The 17,444-nt window shown below is 34.8% G+C and overlaps 1 protein-coding gene across 1 annotated transcript; it reads right to left on the bottom strand.

The window, feature by feature from the left end:
* Nucleotides 1-601: 601 nt before the first annotated feature.
* On the bottom strand, nucleotides 602-16,466 carry LOC116181576 (xylulose kinase-like). Its single transcript, XM_031501949.1, has 10 exons — nucleotides 16,207-16,466; nucleotides 8,469-8,551; nucleotides 8,264-8,417; nucleotides 8,031-8,210; nucleotides 7,879-7,980; nucleotides 1,498-1,928; nucleotides 1,336-1,451; nucleotides 1,108-1,281; nucleotides 959-1,056; nucleotides 602-910 (listed from the first exon to the last, which is right to left on the bottom strand). The coding sequence occupies exons 1-10, from the start codon at nucleotides 16,258-16,260 to the stop codon at nucleotides 707-709; spliced, it is 1,596 nt and encodes a 531-aa protein (XP_031357809.1). The 5' UTR covers nucleotides 16,261-16,466; the 3' UTR covers nucleotides 602-706.
* Nucleotides 16,467-17,444: the final 978 nt, after the last annotated feature.

Genomic DNA, 17,444 nt, shown 5'->3' with positions numbered 1-17,444 from the left:
ACAAATGAGGAGTAAAAAAATTGAAGAAAATTTCATTACCTATGGTGCAGGAACAAAACGAATTTTGTAAAGCTTTCAACGAGGTACCTAGTTCTTATATAATTTCCATATGTTCAACCAGTAAGAGACATAATGTCTCATTTAAACCAACCTCTATCGCTTGCTGTTTACGAGATTGTGGTCCTTATAAGAGTCACTTGGGCACAATCATAAAAGGCCGTCGTTTGGGCAATTTTGCCTTGATTCCATTCTAAAATGAAATTTGAATGTAAAGATTTAATTGCCGATTCTCGGTTTAATGCCCCATGGCCAATATGTACTGTACTTTCTAAATTCTCAGCTTTATTCATAATGAGTTCAATATCACCAAGATTCAAAATTAAGAAATAGGTAGTAGAAACTTGGTTTTTCCAGTTAAATTTAAGGTAATTTGCAAATGGCGTAAAGCCTTATCGGGGAATAGCCCAACTGTTGTTTAAAGAAAAAGGTTTAATCAGCGGTAATTAATCCTCATGTATCGCTCCGTTCAAAAGTGCATATCTACCCGTCCTCGTCCTCCCATATCAATAACCCCCTAGATGCTCCATAAAAGAAATTTGAGAAACACGAACAATTTTATTGCACTTTATACTTAGTTACATTTTTGGTAGAAAAATAAACTATGAACGTATTAAAAAATATTAAAAATTGTGCTAAATCCAGAATTTCAACTAGTTTTCACTAGCATTTGTATAATATTACGATACCGTTTCAACATAGGTTCGTATATATCTGCCGCATCGCTGTAAGGGGTGCAGACCAGCTCTGGTTCTGGAAGACAAGCTGTAATTTCCTGGTAGGTCTTTTCATTTCCTAATAGACCAATCTTTGCGTGATAAGCCGATCCAATGGTAGCCGAATTGGACACATTCTAACAGATTAGCGTCAGGTAATTTACTTAAGTAATAGTGTAACTTACCAATGTATAAACAGGTGCGTTAAATACGTCGGCCATGACTTGAAGAATTGATTTATTGCAAGAAGCACCCCCGGTGGCTAGTAACTTTGTGTCCTCTCCTGTAATATGAAAATGCGTACCTACTGTTTATTGATTACTTGCCAGATTACCAAATTTGAAACCAAAGTCTTCGGCGTACATCCGTTTCGCCATAAATTGGCCCTCGATCAGCGCGCGTACCTCTACTTCTAAACTGGTAAATTTAACAATTCTATCTCCTGCTTTATTAAACCTATAATCACCAGATAAAAATGGAATGATTTCTTGAGTGTCGTAGTATAAACCTAACAAGTGCGATACAGTGCGTCAGTACCTAAGTCGATACACCTGAAGCTTACCTATATTCCCAAAGTTACCTCTAGGAGTACTATCAAGGAGCATGTTAAATATTTCCCACGATCCTTCGGTGCAATTATTCCTAATGCGCTCTCGTGACAACGAGCCATTTTTAAAACTGCAAATATCTAAAGTGACGTACAAAAATTTCAACAATTCCCTACCATAAGAGTCCAAGATAAGCATCTTTATCGATAGGGTTGCAGAATATGTGCCCGTCTATGACGACGTGCGGTTCTTGCAACCATAGGAAGACAGTATCGCTGGTACCCAAACTAACGGCCAACCACCCGGGATTAAGTCGCAGGCCGATCAAGGAGGAGGCATTGTCTCCAGTAAATGCGATTATCTCGCATTCGGGATTAAAATCCCATCGATCGACGAAATACGGCGCAATTTTTCCTAGTTTGGTATTAGACGGCACCGTATCGCCCAATTTTGACTTTAGATTCGGGCCGCATCTGTCCAGTAACGTCTCGTTCCAAGTTTTCGATTTGATATCCATTAAGTTTGTGCCAGACGCTTCCATAATATCGATAGGTGCAATTTTACCAAGAAATAGTGAGCAAAGGAAGCTGCTTATTAGTGATATTCTCTGAAATATGAAATCATCGATTAATAACGAAACCCATACTGTCCGTATCATTAATTTAATTTCAATTCGCATGTCAACATATGGGAATAGGTATTGGCACCACAAATCCATCATTAATTAGACACGCATGATGAGATTGGTGCTTGTTGGACCGCATGCCGTTTACATTTCCGTTTAATCGGTCTTGGATGTAGGTGTGAGAATGATGGATTCTGTGGCAACATTGAAATTTTTTATTTCGCCTTCTACCAAAAGAAGAAACGGTTTTTCTCCAAATATTCACTCAAGGAGAAAACAAAAATGGGGGATTAAAATTTTTTTATTCTCTAGGGATTAAAATTACCTGTTAATGTACAAAAATTAGGGATTAAATTCAATGTATAGGTATTGGAAAAAAAAACATTATGGGGTTCACTCTGTCACTGGGCGAAAAGGGGACAATAAATAAATAAATACATAAAAAAGAAAGCAAAATATTTGACGTATTTCAAAAGTTACAATCCTCGAAATAGATATTAGAACCCTCGCCACGCCATGTAAGTACGAATTTTCGTAAAAAGAAAAGAAAATATCTGGCGGAGGGTTGCAATTCTAAGCGGAATTAAGGGGTTGCTAGCGGATCTTTTCGGCATAACCAATCAAAAACGGAAAAACATTTGACGCACTTTAATAGTTACAACCCTGCCATTTAAGAACTAATTTTCATAAGAATAAAACGTAATTGGAAAGGAGCAAAGTTTTCAATTTTATACGCAGCTAAAGGTGCTGCTTGTGGATTTCTTTAGCCTAAACAAGCAGAAAAGACAAATAGTTGACATGCTTCGAATAGTACCGCCCTTGCAATAGATGAACGCCATGGAAAAGCGATTTTTCGTAAAAAATTATGGAATGCCAAAGGGGTAAAAAGTTTCAATTTTGTAACGGGAGCTCTTAAGCATTTCAGTTTTTCTTAAAACTTTCATTTGTCACTCTAGTTATTAGGACACATAGGTGTGGGCGAGTTTTTATGAAATTTGCTAGTTATAATGGTGTGGTTTTTTCTTAAATAAAGGGGTGCAAGGATGAATTTCGTTAGGGTAGCGCAGTTTAAGCATTGTGTACATTTTAATCCCTTTATATTACAAAATTTGTATTGTTTCCGTGGGCGTCATGACTAATTAATAGCCTAGGAAAGTTACTGGCGACAGTCTGACGAGTAGTTGTTAAATATGACCGCTTTAAGTGGTAAGCACTATTTTGGGAGTGATGAAAAATTAAAAAAGGAAGTAGTGACGAAGGAAGCTAGATTCGAATTCGACGTAGGGCATTCGGTTCATCATCGCAAAAATGAGAGGTAACGCCACTGTCTAGGCACCATTTTAAATTCGGACTATTGCTCAACATTTTTTTAAATTTGTTGTCAGTGGCGTACTTCTGCAAGCAAGGTCAAAGGGGGAATATTTTTTTAAATAGTAACCACTAGTTTTCATTACAAATTCTTAAAGAGTACACGTTTTTGAATATAGCAACACAAAAAACTGATTGTAGTACATAATGAAATTTAAGAGAAAATCTCAAATCAAGGAAGATCGTTAATTAATTTTAAATGTTATTAGCTTGATCTTGTTTTTTTGAGCACATATTAAAAAAAAAGTGCATTCTTTAATAATACCTCAAAAAAATAGTGCTGTCCATTAAAAAAAAAGTGACTCTTTTAGTTCTGTAGACCCCTCGGTAGACGCATGCCACTATAAATAATTTTTCAGCATGTAGCTATAATAATAATTTTCTTAACAATCCCTGTGTCTGCCGTTAGTGGCGAGAGAAGTTTTTCTAAACTTAAATAATTTTTCAATAATTTAAATCAATCAAAATTTAGAAAGCTGGTATTAATTTCTATTGAATCATCACGAGCTGCCCCTCTAGACTACACGTCCTTTATTGACGAATTTGCAGGAGAAGAGTTCAACTGTATTTGGTTGTTGTTCATCTTAGAGTACTTATGTACTTTTTAAAATTTTAAAAATAAAATGAGTGGGTTCATGATTTGCGCAATTTATTTTAAATCACAATTTAATGTCATTTTCATCCAAAAATGGACGGCATCTCGGAAACATGCATCATATTGAAAAAATATACCGCACAGCTTCTGTGTTCTATAGTCCAGGCTAAATAGCTCTAAAATGATTTATTTTGACAATTCAACTCATGTATAAAAAATCGCATAAGCCGCAGTGAAATTGTCACTTTGACGGCGGCAAAAGTTACCTGCAACTTTTCCAGCGACAAATGCACTAGTGGTTTTTTCACTTATTCATTTTCGAACCAATTATCACATTATCCTTTCCCATATGACTAGTTTGACGTCTGTCAATAATTGATTAGTTTGGTGAATTTCTTGTTCGTTAAATTGTCCTGCCGAATTACACTCGAGGTTTGTATTTAAACCGAGTAAATTTGGGTTGTGGCAATTCAAATCTGTTTCCTTTTAGCAATTGGACTCGAAAAACTGTCAACCTAAAAATGCTCCACCTGCGGTGTCGCATTTTTATTAGTTGACAGTTTTTCTCGTCTAATTGCTAGGCAACGGATTTTCATTACCTAAACAACCCAAATTTACTCGGTAAAATACAAACCTCTTGTGCAATTATAAGTGAAAAGAAATTAGTTACCGGGCGAAACCGGGTTTTTCAGGCAGGTAAAATGAATAGAAATTGGGAAAAAATAATTAAAACAGCTGAATTTTTCCGCGGGTGAAATCACCAGGGTTGAAATGGGTTGAAAGGGGTGTTTTGCAAATTGTGGCAAAACCATTGATTTTAGACGAAAATGTTAATGTAAAAGTTATAGAGATTAAAAAAATGAGCAACTTTTGTATCTGCACTATTTTCACATAACCTTAAATTTTCCTAGAAAAACCGGAAAAACTGTTTTTTTCGTTTTTTATTCTTATTTTTGCGAAAAAATGCCGTAGGGGTTTGAAATTTGGAGGTAACATAACCTGTTTTATGATAAAACAGAAGATAATTGTTTGGGCCTATAAAGTTGAACCGTTTCCAAGATCTCACGATTTCTGTAAAAAATCACTCTTTTTCAAGGGGATGAAAAATCTATTTTTTTTTCGTCTTACAGAGGTGCGCGGTGTAGCAAAATTTTCGTAACGACTTACATTTTAATAATCAAAAATAAAAAATATTATTCCAATAGAAAAATTTCAAGAAAAGCGGCATAAACGGAGGGAACAGTTTTAAGATACACCGTTTTTGACAGTAGGTAAATAGGCTTTTTTGCAAAACGTGTTGGATGCGCGCTAATAAAAAGTTTTGGAAATCTGTCTTCTCTCTCCTCTTTAATGTTGCTAAAATATTTTCTTTTGTTTCCCAGTGCCCAGCTGCCTTAATTAAAACATCTTTATTGTTTTTTTTTCTGCATTTTTACCGCAATAAAAGTAATTTGAAGTAAAATCGAATTCTTTTGCTTCCTGAACAATATGTTTTTGTTCACTAATTTTTCTTCCTGCCTGTTTTACAGCTGATGGGATTAAGCTGGGCCTGTTGATCGTTAATTTACAGGAATTATGAATAAAATCCTCATAAAGTTTATTCCCGCAGGTTTGACATCTCAAATCATTTGCTTTTGGCCGGTAAAACCAACGTTCTTATTGCAGATTTTGCAAGTTTATCAACAGGCCCAACGCAATTGCATCAGCTATAAAACAAGCAGGAAGAAGAGTCAGTGAACAAAAATAAATTGTTCAAGAATCAGGAAGCAAGATACATAATTCGATTTTTTATTATACCTGAATCACAATCTCTGTTTTAAACACTCAAATGCGTGCGAAAAAGGGCCTTTAAAACACACGTGCTTTAAAGTTGCTAAGTAACGATACTTCAAGTATGACTTTTGAAACTGTCATCTGGATGCAATAAAAAAATCCTTTTAGGTCGCTTTCTGTAAATGCAGAACATTTGTTTGGCTTTTGTAGCTATCCTTTGGTTGAAGCTTTCACAAACGCGCGTAATTTAGGGTATGCTTCCAAATCTGTTCCACTTTTTAATCGCAGCATTGCTTTAAAGTTTTGAATGAATGCACCAAAATATAGAAGATTTAAATACCTTTGACATTTCCTTCATATATGCCAGCATTATGGATGCATTTAAGACTGTATTCGTAACTTCCTATTCATCCATGGAAACAACTTTTCATATTCTTTAAAAAAGGCTATACTGGAGTTGGATTTTACACCTACCAACGTTTGTTTAGATTTTACAACAATCGATTTAATGGACGGTGTATTATCTTTTTCAACGGAAATCGTTTAATTCACAAAGACGATGATTTTTTAAGCAAACGTCAAGTGACATTTCCATGGCAATCGTGAAATTACGAACACCCAGCCCACTTAATTAGACATGTATTCGAGTATAACGTCAATATGATTTCATTGTATTTCCTATTTTTAAATTATACTGCAGGTATAATAAAAAATACTATAAGATACACGTGTATAATTGGTCTTTAAAGCACTTGCAACGTTAAAGGCACTCCGCTTTGCGTCGTGCCCTTAAACTCGTTGCGCGTGCTTTAAAGACTTGACTATACACTTGTATCTTAATATACTATTATTTCGAATTGCTTTTATTGCGGTAAAAATGCAGAAAAAAGAAATAATAAAGATGTTTTAACTAAAACAGTTGAGCATAAGATAACAAAAGAGAATATGTAGGCAAACATTAAAGAGAAGGAAGAAGACAGATTTCGAAAAAATCTTTATTAACATCCAACATGTTGATTTATCATGTCAAAAACCGTGTATATCTTAAAACTGTTTTTCCGGTTTTTGGCGATTTCCGCGAATTTTTGCTATAGGAATAATATTTTTTTATTTTTGTTTATTAAAATATGTCTTCCCGAAAATTTTGCTACCCCGCGCGCCTCTATACGATGAAAAAATAGTTATTTCATCCCCTTGAAAAAGAGGTGATTTTTTTCAGAAATCATGAGATCTTGGAAACGGTTCAACTTTATGGGCCTAAACAATTATCTTCTGTTTCATCATAAAACAGGCTATGTTACCTCCAAATTTCAAACCCCTACGACATTTTTTCACAAAAATAAGAACAAAAAACAAAAAAACAGTTTTTCCGGTTTTTCTATTAAAATTGGAGGGTACGTGAAAATAGTGCAGATACAAAAGTTGCTCATTTTTTTTATCTCTATAACTTTTACATTTAACATTTTCGTCTAAAATCAATAGTTTTACCACAATTTGCAAAATACCACTTTCCACCCCTTTCAACCCCCGTGATTTCACCCGCGGAAAAATTCAGCTGTTTTAATTATTTTTTCCCAAATTCTATTCATTCCACCTGCCTGAAAAACCCGGTTTCGCCCGGTAACTAATTTTTTTCATACAAAAATATTATATAGCCTGGACTACTAGGCACATATAGGTGCTACCATGGACTAATTATAGTCTATGGTGCTACATTTAAAACAAGAAAATCGAGGTTTTCTGTTCTTTTTATAGCTTCAATATGCCCATCTACCAGGATTCACATTTCTTTACTCTTGTTTCTTATCAGTTCCGCAAACTTTTTAACCCGAACTTGTAAGGTATATGCTTGGGACAGTAAAATAGGAAATTGAGCATTTAAGAATAATCCGGAAATTTTCAATTGCCCAGTCTCACAGGTCGCGGCGCGACTACAGGAGGGTTTAAGTAGGAGGTCGGATGCACAATAATCGTAATTAAAACTGAACTGAACTGTCTGAAAAATAATGTCTATCAACTCAAATTACTATCCTTACCAAATATGGTGTTTTGATTGTAAACCTAGATCCCATCCTGCAAAAACTGGATAGATAGATATTCATCAACGAGACAAAATTTTATTTTGGGAAAACCAAATCGCTTGAGGACAAGGCACGAAATCAACAGATTTGCCAAATTCTTACCGTCTTCGCTTACCTCTGTAGCTTTGTACGCATCAGGTTTTGTCTTCACAATTTTCGCAATTTGTGGCCCTGTAAAACGCTCATATCCTCTCGATCCAGTTATCTCGGCCAATTTCTAAACGAGATATACAATGTAAATCAACTAATTACATGTTAATCACTTACTAATGGTCCACCGACCGCATCCTCAAGTGCCTTACACTCAGCGGTAGTGCTCGAATCCATCCACGTTGGACTTTGCGATACCGAAAAGCTGGTCGCCAATTGCTGATGTAAAAATTGAGATGAATTCAAATTTCTTAAGATCTTTTCGGCGCCATTATTCCAGTAAACGGAACCGTGTTGCTATAAATCGGCGCATGCAATTTTCCAATTTAAAATGATGTCATCAATCATACCTGTGCCGCTCCGGAAATGGCAACAATTTTCGAATAATCAACTCCACAAACTGTAAGTCGATCCATTAACATATCAACCGCTTTAACCCACATTAATGTAGGTGCGGTGACCAATCCCGGGTATTCCTTATCTTGAATAATACCACCGTGCGTCCTAAAATTTGATTTTATGCATTTACAAAATGGCAAATGTAAGTTAACGCACCTAAATTCTGGTAAGTCATTATCGAAATGGACGGCTGTTTCGTGAAGTATTTGAAATTTGTCATCCAACACGGCGGCCTTTAACTGAAACAATAATTTCTAGTAGAAGCTACTTAGAAAATGGACATTATGTATTCCTCGCACAAGTACAACATTACATTATTCTAACCTGAAAAATGCTTGTAATAGTAGGTAATAGTTGTTCACCAAAACTTAAAAGATGTGCTTTTCTAAATGTCTGAAAAAGGGAACACTTTTTGTTGACTCTTGGACAGAACTTTCTTACTGCACTCTAAATGGTATTTTACGTTTGTACGAGAACTCTTTTTATAAAAGCAAGTAGGTTATACGACGATGTAGACATTCTTCCGTATATCAACATCAGTAGAACAGAAAAAAACCATTAGGTGGGAAGTGAATGCAATTCTTTTCACCAAATCCAAAGTAAGGAAGTAGCTCCTAGCATTTATTGGGAAAAAAACGGACATAGTCATACGATAGCTTTCTCACAATGTAAAATTGAAATAGGTACGTACCCAGGCGACGAGTTCACGGTAACATGCCATCCTATTATGTGATAATTAAACCATTTTAAAATTCCGACATTCCTGAACGCGTAATTTTTCATATGTATATGTGATTCATCAGCTTTGAGCTTTTTTTGTTTTGCTTCTAGCTATCATACTTGCACGTCCTGAATCACCATAAATTCAAGTCTCATAAATGCATCTCAATAAGGGATGGTTCATGGTTGACAATAAAATCAATTTGAAACTGTGATAGTCACAAAATAAAAGCAAATGACGCGAGTATAAATCGAATTAAAAAGTATAGAGAGTAATGGAAGGCAAAGTTGATTTGACCACATTTTTATGTTTGTTTTTTGGAAGATATGTGTGGAGTTTCATAGCGTAATTACTAGAGATTAATTGTTACCTTGTAAAAGGAGTTAAAATGCACTACAGGTGTTAAAACACTTTTTTTAAACATCAAGAGAGGATTTAACCCTTAGACGGTTTAGATGGTGGCTAAGTACATTCCAATTTTTTTGGTACTATACTTAGCAGATCAAGAATAATAGCCTGACACCTCTTTTTTTAAAAATGTGGACGAATATGGATGAATTTAACCCCCCCCCCCTTCGATGGTAGCTCAATTAATTAAAGTTTTAGCCCCCTTTTGTGCGGGTGTAAAACTAATTTTTCAAACTTCCAACACGCATTTCATTCCATAAACGATTTCTTTGTAGTATCTACTACTGTAAATAAATCGGAGCCTTTTAAAAAGAAAAAGAATTTGAAACCTTTCTTTCGAGCTTTATGGGCGAAATTCACCCCCTTGAATTATCGCTAAGTGGATGCCAATTTTTTAAAGATTATTCCGATTACTTCTGAAGGTTTGCCAGAAAATCCGAAATTGGCCGAAGCCGTTCTTATTTTTTTCAGATGATATTTGAACAGATACAACAAATTTTTAGAGAAATACTGTCCCATTGCCACTTTTTGGGCTCTACGAGATAGCGGAGATTTTACTACGTTTCGTTTAGGGCGATGCGCAGGTGCACCATCCTGTTGAAACCAACAGTTTCCAACTTTTTTGTTTTATTGAACTTATGTGGGAAAGTGGAAATGATAGGCTTATAAAATACACACAAAGGTTCTCGACCATGAACTACTTTTTCAAAATAGTGACAATGTTCTAACACATCCGGTTATACTAGAAATAGCTATAAAACCAAACGTTAGTGTTCTTTTGAGTTGTATTAAAAATTACCTACTTTATTGCAAGAAAGGCAAATAACTTTAAAATTATCAATTTTTGAAAATATGAAAATTTTCTCTAGAATTAATATCTGAAATAAAAAAAGAGACATTTGATTTGAAAAAAACGAGTTTTTCTAAAAAAACTCAAAAAGAAAAAACAAATTTTGTATAATTCGTGAAGACCCCGTAAATTTTTGTGAAAAATTATTATTATTATTCGAATAACCAGCATGTACCCCCATGATTTCATTGTTTAACGTCTACTAGTCATTGAGATACAAAGCGACAAAGTACCCGCCTTAACAAACTGTCAATTTTTTTCTTAAAATGAAAATATCTCCAAAGCGGTAAAAAATGGCCATAGGTATTGTTTAATAAACTAACCTTAAATTTCAAAAAGGAACCTAAATGTTTAATAAAACATAAGGGCTGCCATTTAAAATAAGGAAGTTCGTACCTATTGCCACTATCTTAATATATTAAGTAATTGTCCCTTTAAAAGAAAGGGACTGTATACAGGGTGACAATTTGAAAACTTACCACCCCCCATATCTTAGTAAATAAACGAGATATTCAAAAAAATCAAAATCCGTTTCGGTAATTCGGAGGGGGAATCACAATGACATTGTTGGTGACGCACCCCCTCACACCCCCTGCGCCCTAGCCACCCCAACTTTTAAATCTTAAATAGTGACTCCCCATGTGTGATACGTCATTGGAAAGCTCTGAAAAAATGCTTTCCAACCATACCAAATAGCATTACATTTAGGTTAGTAATTATCGTGCAAATCAAAAAATAAACATGGAAAATCGTATTTAACTTGAACTTCCAAAGCCGACTCGACAGCAACTCATTTTTGATCGCCAGTTATAATCTATTCTCAAACTCTTGTCGAACCTTTTCAAATGTTGGTTTTGCAATATTTCGACATTCTTGAATTATTCTCTGTCTTAGTTCGTCTATGTTCGCCGGTTGCGTTTGAAATACGACAGATTTCAAATGTATCATATTAGTTTATTTTTTGATTTGCACGATAATTACTAACCTAAATGTAATGCTATTTGGTATGGTTGGAAAGCATTTTTTCAGAGCTTTCCAATGACGTATCACACATGGAGAGTCACTATTTAAGATTTAAAAGTTGGGGTGGCTAGGGCGCAGGGGGTGTGAGGGGGTGCGTCACCAACTATGTCATTGTGATTCCCCCTTCGACTTACCAAAACGGATTTTGATTTATTTAAATATCTCGTTTATTTACTAAGATATGGGGGGTGGTAAGTTTTCAAATTGTCACCCTGTATAACTAGTTTTTAAACCTTTCTTTATGCGGGCGGTGTTCCACGAATTTTTAAACCCTTCTTCGTGTTAATTTTTTATAGCCCAACAGTCGATTACTCCCCTTAAATGATCCCTAAGTGAATGCCTTTTTTTAGAGGTGTCCCTGCAGAAGGTCTTCATTCTTATCTCCAGAGTGGATTGTATCCCGGTGGCTAGGTTCTTCTTCCAGGTATTAAATTTTTTAAACCATAAGAGCGGATTTAACCCCCTCACAATCGCAAGACGATGCCAATTTGTTTAAAACACTGAAAACCAATCGTTGGCTTCCTAAAATAAAAATGGAACCTTTTATCCTTTAGCATTTAAGAACGGATTTCACCTCCTTTGATGGGAACTCAGTGAGTGCCCACTAATGCTAAAGATTAATCGTTACCTTCTAAAACGAATGTTAGTGTGAATGATTTTTTTAACCACAAGGATAGATTTTAGCTCCTTAGATGAACGCTAAGTGTATATCAATTTTTTTGAGGTACGAAGATCGTGGACTTTATAAAGTAATTAAAATGTGAATCCTTTTGTCTTCCAATTTTATGGGTGGATTTCACTTTCACCCCCTTACATTTATGGTAATTCAGTGAATGGCAATTGTTTGGTAACACTAGAGAGAGATTAATACTCACAAGGTAACCCTTATAAAATAATGAATTAAAATGTGTGGTGTGAAACCCCAAGAGAGGATTTCGCCCCTTGAACGATTTCACCGTAGCTCAGTGAATATTATAATTTGACTCCTTCTTTTTTCGGGTGTTAAATGAATCTCATCAAGAACGGGTTCCTCCTCAGTTCAAGCCAGTTTTTTTGGAAATACTACCAATATCGTTACTTTCTAAAAAAAATTACAATTTAAACCTTCCTTTGTGCGGGTAGTCAATTATTCTTTAAGCATCAACAGCGGATTTTGCCCACTTATATGATGATCGTTAACTAATGCACATTTTTTGGAGGTAGTCGAGGCCAATCGTGGTGTTTATAAGAGAATTAGAATTTGAAGACTTTTTTATCATTGAGGGCAGTTTCAACTTCTTAGATGGTAGCTGAGTGTATGGTAATTTTTTGCTAATAGCCGAGATCAATTATTAACTTGTACAACGAATTAAAATGTGCGATTGCTAAATTAATGTTTTAAAACCTTAAGAGAATCTTAACCCTCTTGCACCAACGTTTAAAAGGATTCCAATCAATTTTTTTACCGAAATAGCTTAGTAGCTAGATGATTCGTGGGGAGGGGACACATAAACATTTAATAGCTGCTTGGCATATTATTCAAAATCTACCCTATATAATGCAAGGAAAATCCTCGGGGGAATCAAGTCTTTAGAGAAACCTAAATGTTGTTTTTTTTTCTTTTATAGGTGTAGGTACTTTCCTCCAACATTTTTTTCAGTTAGAGATGTGTCTCATTTAGACCATCTTTCTGTTCTTTGAAAGTACACCCCGTTTTTCAGATATTTTTTTTATTTTATTATTTTTTAAAATTTTATTTTATATAAGAGAGGGGATACTCTTGTTCTGGGCCCTCAACAGTCTTTCGCCTAATTTTACTAGTGCATAGAGAAAGAATAGGGCTTTCTTTTAGTGTATACCTATACTTCAAAAAAGTTCAGTTGCGTACGACATCCAAATTTAAGAAACTTCAAACACTAAAAACTCAGTTTTTTTAAATGAAATGGCCATTTTCTTACTATTGCATTAGATAGAGAATCAAAATTGGCGTATTTTGATATTTCATCTTGAACAGTTTCTGATTTATTCCCATTTCATTTTCTTTTTAGTAGTCGGGCAAGATTTTATGACCACCGAATTCTAAACTAACTGTTAAAGATAGCTATAGAAACATGTAATATCACAATTTGCAAATTTCAATTTTCTCAAGCAATAGTAAAAAAATTGTCATTACATTAAAAAAAAAGTCTTTAGTCTTTAAAGTTTCTTAAATTTGGATCTCGACTGCTTACGGTTTTCGAGATCCTAATGCTTAAAATGGAAAAAAACTCACCCTGTATATTTTATGTATAAAATTTGCTTGACCGTTAATAAATATTGTAAATTAAAATTGCGGATGTTTTTTGTATTTTTTTTTTAAACTATAAGAGTTGATTTCCCTCCCTTGAATTATCGAAAGTGGATAGCGAACGGAAAATCAATTGGGGGTTTCACCCCCTTAGACGATCGCTAAATCTATGCGACTTTTTTTGGTACGGGAAATCAATCGTGTCATAAAAACCCTTGTTTTGGCGGGTATTATAAATTAACTTTTTAAACCTTGAGAGAAAATTTAACTCTCTTAAACAATTGCTAAGCGAATGCCAGTATTTTTTTCATACAAGAGATTAATCATTAATTATTCCCTTTTAAAAAGAATTATAATTTAAAACTTCCTTTTTGCGGGTGCTTATTCAATTTTTTATAAACCTCAATAGCGGATTTCACTCAGTTTGACGATCATTAAGTTGATGCCCATTTCTGGTGGACTGGATACCAATCGTTAAGTACCTTTTAAAAGCAAGTAGATTTATCTGCGAGTGTTAAATGGTTTTTGTTAACTTAAAGGGCTGCAATGAATGCTAATTTGAACTTTTTTAGCAGAGTTACTTCGATGGTACCTTATGACCCTTTTTAGCGCATTTCCACAAAAATAAAAAAAAATCCGCTATTGTGGCCACTTTGTCCGTCCGTCCGTCCGTCCGTCCTCTCGTTTTGCGACGCTACTAGTTCTTTATCTTAAGAGCTATTGTTCTACTTTTTTCGCTATTTGGTTCGTTATGGTGTCGAGTCTTGTACCAAGGAAGGAATTTTTTCTGTACCGCTTACAAAAAAAGTTATTGTAAAAAAAACAAAAAACCGTTTTTTACATGTTCCATAATTTTACACTTTTGCCGTTTATTAACGATCCTAGAGATCGTTTATAATTTTGTATTGCTGTCTGTCGTCTGTCTGTTGGTCTGTCCGTCTGTTCCTTTGTCTGTCTGTCCCTGTATCTGTCCGTGTGAACGATAACTTTGTTTAGAAATGTCCGATCGCTTTTACATCTCCGTTAGTTATTGAACTGAATTGCATGAAATTCAATATGGGCATAGCTTTAGCCATATAATACGCAATGCCAAAAGTTGAGTCGAATCGATTCCAAAATCACAGTGCCCTTTTCGCATCTCGACCATTTATAAACCGAATTGCAAACTTTTTTACTTATAAAAGTATTTGAATGAAATTTGATACATAGGCACTTGGAATAAAGGAAAATCAAACGCCAATTTCAAAATTTGGTTTTGCGCATGCGCAGTGCCAACTTTTTTATTTATGGAAGAATTTAAACGAAATTGATACATAGGCACTTGGAATAAAGGAAAATCAAACGCCAATTTCAAAATTTGGTTTTGCGCATGCGCAGTGCCAACTTTTTTATTTATGGAAGATTTAAATGAAATTTGATACATAGGCACTTGGAATAAAGGAAAATCAAACGCCAATTTCAAAATTTGGTTTTGCGCATGCGCAGTGCCAACTTTTTTATCTATGGAAGATTTAAGTGAAATTTGATATTTAGGCGCTTGGAACAAAGGAAAATCTAACATTAGTTTCAAAATTTAGGTTTGCGCATGCGCAGTTCCAACTTTCTTATTCAGAAAAGCATTGAAATGAAATTCTTCTCATAAACTGAACTTGAAGTAGCACGTCAAAAATGGATTGCCCATGTGCAACGCTATCTTTCATATTTGTGGCCGGATTTTTACGATTTTAACAGAAGTTGCATCTTACAAATGGGAAATAAATGCAAGTGGAAATGCGCTTTATGTAAATCGATTACTTTTTAACTTGTTTAAATTTTTCCTATTTAGGATTAGGTATTGGAAGCTGTCCTATATGCATACTATTGCAGTTCATATGAAAGGTGTCTTTTTGTCTAATTAAAAGCTCTAAAGCTGTTCTATATGATATGGTTGGTAATGCGGCCTTAAATCATTAACTTTATTTTCTACTACCAAAAAGTCACACGCCACGAACCTTCCGTATAGATGAACAGAAGTAATTGGTAGTTAACTATCATATCGTGTCGTACTGATTTTTGAACTGCTTTTCATATAGGGTACAATACTATAGCCAATGTGTGAAACAACTCATCAGCTGCAAGAACAGTTGAAAACTACCACAAAGTAAAACGAAGGGGTTGGGTTGACGCTATGAATTAGATACCTAAAAATTACATTATTTTGTACCTATAAGAAAGCAGCAAATATTTGTGGTCAAAATATATAGGAAAGAAGAGTACGTCGGCGGTTAGAAAATACGATCTAGATGAGAAATGATAAAATAAAGCTTATTTTGTTAAGAATCATGGTCGAAATGATACGAGATTTGTAGGAAAAGGCAAAGAATTAAGAAAAGCTTTTGGTAGAGGACCACTGCATTGGGTAGTTACATCGTATTCAACAGGTGGCACAGGCTGTACCGTTCATTCACGAAACTCGCAACGACGTCGCGTCGTAGTATTGTTACATAATGCGGTTGCCAGCTCATTGACGAAACAACGCGACGCATGCGTCGAATTTGTCAAATACACGTTTACCCAATTCTAATCCACAAAACTCGCAAAAAACGATATACAATCAAAGAAAATGAGTTTAGAAATAGTCACTCACCTGCTGCGTACTTAAATCAAGACCTAGATATGTAGATTCACTACTGGAAGCCATCGCCACAACATTGAACTTCCAGTTGTTTTATACAACTACTGCAGCTGGGCGTACCGGTCTAGGATATTAACTCGACCTTGTTCGAGGGTCAAGATACTTCCCATTATCGTAGTTTTTTCTTGAGCATTACTACGATTGCTGAGGTCTTCAACACCAGCTTGAGAAATACGTGTGTTGGGAAAATACGCTTTATCTTGCTAATCTAAGTAGCTAATTCAAATTCATAACTCGTTTACGATGGCATCTTAATGATCTAATTAATTAATAAACCATACACTGGAGAAGCGTCCAATCTTTCCAATTTTGCTCATCTACGAATCTACCTCAATAAACCGACCAATTTCTCTCTTCGGCAGCCCAGTTCTAATTAAATCGATCAATCAAACGACTATGACATCTTGTTATTAAATGCAAAACGTATGGACATAATTGAAGTTTTGCCAATATATGTGTGTTACTTATGAAGTTAGTGCATAAATGATTCCAATCCCTGCTCACCTACGAACTGGTCCAAGTAACAAATCGGAGCTGTTAATTTTTGAAAAAGAAATTTAAATAATCTCTCTCCTTTATCGAGTTATCGTGTTATCAGCTCGGAACAGAGAGTGATCTCCTAAAGCTTACAATCTAAAGGCTTGTTTTGCTTCTCAGTAAACAACATATTTATCAGAGGGAACCAAGGATGTTAATTTCCTTTTAGGTTGACATACAAGGAAAATGACGATTGCAAATAATATTCAAGCTGCAGTATTTAGAACAATGAACATCTCCAGGAATGACATATCAAACATTAACTTTTGCGTTAAAACAGAACCTCCCACACAGACGTAGTGGTCCTACTTGTATCGTTGGAACATTAGTGATTAATGCAGATAACAAATACAGATACTACCCTGGTTAGAAGGACACCCTCCATTACGTACAAATTATAAAATTGGTAAGAAAAGGTTAGAAACGACGATAAAAAATTAGAAAAACTAAATTTTAAAAGTTCAAAAATTGAACATGAAATTATTCCTGCGTTGTTAATTTACGGAAAACAAGATATGAGTCGTTTCAGATATAAAGAAAGTATTTTTACAGATCTGCTTAAATAAAAAAGACACTAAATTTTTGAAGTTTCTATGGATTGATGAATATGACCAAGAGGTAGTTTATAAACACAACAGAGTGGTTTTTGTATT

This window comes from Photinus pyralis, unplaced genomic scaffold (assembly GCF_008802855.1).
Source record: "Photinus pyralis isolate 1611_PpyrPB1 unplaced genomic scaffold, Ppyr1.3 Ppyr1.4_unclustered_Scaffold1124, whole genome shotgun sequence".
Lineage (NCBI taxonomy): Eukaryota > Metazoa > Arthropoda > Insecta > Coleoptera > Lampyridae > Photinus > Photinus pyralis.
Note: the sequence above shows the minus strand (reverse complement) of the source record. Positions and strands in the feature narration are given on the sequence as shown.

Excerpts from the sequence above, each read along its gene's own strand:
- LOC116181576 (XM_031501949.1), bottom strand. The coding sequence starts at position 16,260 with ATGGCTTCCAGTAGTGAATCTACATATCTAGGTCTTGATTTAAGTACG. Across the intron at positions 1,282-1,335 it reads AGGTAACTTTGGGAATATAG|GTTTATACTACGACACTCAA; the intron begins GTAAGCTTCAGG and ends CGCACTTGTTAG. Across the intron at positions 1,057-1,107 it reads AGACTTTGGTTTCAAATTTG|GAGAGGACACAAAGTTACTA; the intron begins GTAATCTGGCAA and ends TTCATATTACAG.